The sequence below is a fragment of the Oratosquilla oratoria genome, chromosome 1 (assembly GCF_046742065.1).
Source record: "Oratosquilla oratoria isolate Oo_2021 chromosome 1, ASM4674206v1, whole genome shotgun sequence".
Classification (NCBI taxonomy): Eukaryota; Metazoa; Arthropoda; class Malacostraca; order Stomatopoda; family Squillidae; genus Oratosquilla; species Oratosquilla oratoria.
Window position 1 is genome coordinate 42,418,912 of NC_134777.1, and position 2,500 is coordinate 42,421,411.

General features: G+C 42.7%; 1 protein-coding gene across 2 annotated transcripts in view; it reads left to right on the plus strand.

The window, feature by feature from the left end:
* LOC143033061 (uncharacterized) overlaps nucleotides 1-2,500 on the plus strand; it is a 22,637-nt gene that overhangs the window by 18,706 nt on the left and 1,431 nt on the right. For both annotated transcript variants that reach the window (XM_076198262.1, XM_076198270.1), the window contains one exon: nucleotides 357-2,500. This exon is cut by the window's right edge and continues 1,431 nt beyond it. In XM_076198262.1, coding sequence (XP_076054377.1) covers nucleotides 357-2,500 — 2,144 coding nt within the window. The remainder of the gene's footprint in view (nucleotides 1-356) is intronic.

Genomic DNA, 2,500 nt, shown 5'->3' on the forward strand with positions numbered 1-2,500 from the left:
GGGAGAAGGAATGTCCGAGACAATGAATATAAGAATAATAAGTGAAGGGCTGTGTGGAAAAAGTCCCATCGCAGTGGGATACATTCCTCCAAAAACAGCATAGGATGAAGTAGAGTACAAAGAATCGTTAGGAAACACAGCCATTGACTAAGGGGAAGAAAAGTAGTAGAAACTAGCCAACTTTATATATGTCCAATCAGCTTCAGAATCTCCGCTGATACTAAACAATTTGATTGGTCTAGGAGGATTCATATTCATCTTGTTATATCACAATGTTGTCCAACAATGTCGGATTTGCTGTCTTGTGTCGAATTGTGTTTGTGCATGTTTATGTTATTGTTTTTTATGTCTTTCAGGCGCTTCAGTACGACCTGCGTAGAAGAAGAAGCGTAACTCCACCATCTATGCCGACTTCTCCAACTGTAACAACACCACCACCAAATTCTTATCAAGATATTCACAAACGTTCCTCAGCTCCTGAGTGTTCTATTTCTTACTTTACCTCGTGGGGTCCTGGTGCAAAACAGATTTCTTTTTTCATCTTTCGAGATAATTTAGTGATTGTCAAGGAAATGCCTCTAGAGGTTCTTAGTAGACATTCTGTATTAAAGGAAAATTGGAGCACGTTAGACTGCCGGTTTAATTTCTACATCTCTATATGCCGTTGTAACTCTATCCCATTTAACTACGCCTTTATGTTTGTACATGAATGCCCTTCCCGTTTTGGCACGCTTGCCATGTTATCGCCAATATTCTATTCAGTCGTACTGAAACATGAACTGGAGTTGGACATTTGTTCAAGCAATACTCGTATTCTTTATCGACAAAGAAAGGAGCTGACTGATTTTCGAAATCCAATTTTTGACATATTTCTTACCGAGATTGGCAGAGAAGAAGGAGATGGGAAACAATATCAACAGGCCGATGATTTCCAAGTCAGTCGCCTCATCAAGCCTTTCACATACCTTAGACTTCGTTATCTGAATACTTTCAAGGTAGAGCAGGGTCCTGTGCCTCCTCTCACTGTTGATACCGTCAATTCATCTGCCTTGCCAAACCAGTTCTATTTTTTTGATCAGTATGGAGCCAAACTCAGGAAAATAATCGCTCATTTAGAGAAACACTTTGGGGTAAATGAATTAACTCTTATGAATGATACTGCATATAAGTGGTCTTTCCATGCCATGCTGGAATCGGCAATAGATATTATGACGAATGAAGATTTGTCATGTGTGGATGAAATGACAATTGGGAAGTTTATGGTATATGAAAGGGACAACACTCGGTTTCTAACAAACGCCATCGCCAATGGGACATTCAACTTTTGCATTAGAGTCCTGCGGGGTTCTTTCATTATCGATATTGACGACTCCTTGTATCGCAACTGTTCGACATTCAACTTGTTCTGGCCATTCTGTGGAAATATAAACATGCTAGTCATGAGACCTGAGCCTTTACAATCCGAATGGTTTTATTTGACTACTGGTTGCCGTGCTGTTCAGATTGTTACTTTGTTTGTCACTACGGGTATCACTTTCATCACCATAGGTGGAAACATTTTCGTCCTCTTCATCATCCATAATTACAGTATGTACGAGGTCACACGCCATGGGCCTGCCTTCTTCATCCTTCGGTCGCTGGCTGTAGCGGACTTGCTCACTGGAGTGTTTCCCGGACTTCTGGCAGTTTGGGACCAATTCGCCCTCATGACGGGCTACCTAACACTACCCATGCTGGACACGAAAGGGATTTTCACTCGTACGAATTTCGTCTCACTCGACGAAGAAAAGTGGGAACGAACTCCCAGCCTCCGGGATTTGCGATTCGAGAGACAGGGATATCCCATGTTTTGTGCTCTGACACTGAGCGTGACCTCCATCGTATCTCTGCTTATGCTCTTTCTGCTGAGCTTTGAGAGATATGCAGGAGTTACGAACAAGGTCTTTCCGTGTTTTCAGGTCGTTGGCAGTGTATGGGCATCCTGGGTTGTAGCAATAGTTCTCGGTATCCTTTTGTTTGTGCGAAACGATGGATTTCACTCAGCTGGATACTTCGATCCCATTTCCAAGCTGACAGTCTCTACGGCGACGTCAGATTATTCCCTTTCGATCGGTGTCTTCTACCTTGAGGTTACATTCGTCATAGGTACAGGCTTTATCATGGTCTTCATGACCTTTTTCACTTTTTACACATTTTTAGGATACCGGATGGATAGAGAGAGGCTCGGCGTCATACTCCATTGCCCTGGAAGAAGTGTGCAAAAGGAAAACCAGATTTATTTCACTTTCTTCTTCCTCCTAGTGTCCCTTTACCTTATATCGTGCCTACCTCTCGCGGTCAACACTTTCGGGGGCTTTACTGATACCATCCCCGAACTGCAGTTCTTTGCTTGGTGGTTCTTCATGGCAGCAAGTAGTTGGAACTGGTATATCTATACCTACATCAGAGGTCCATTTCAACAGAACGTGAAGATATGGACAATTATGACGAAGAGGCGAAT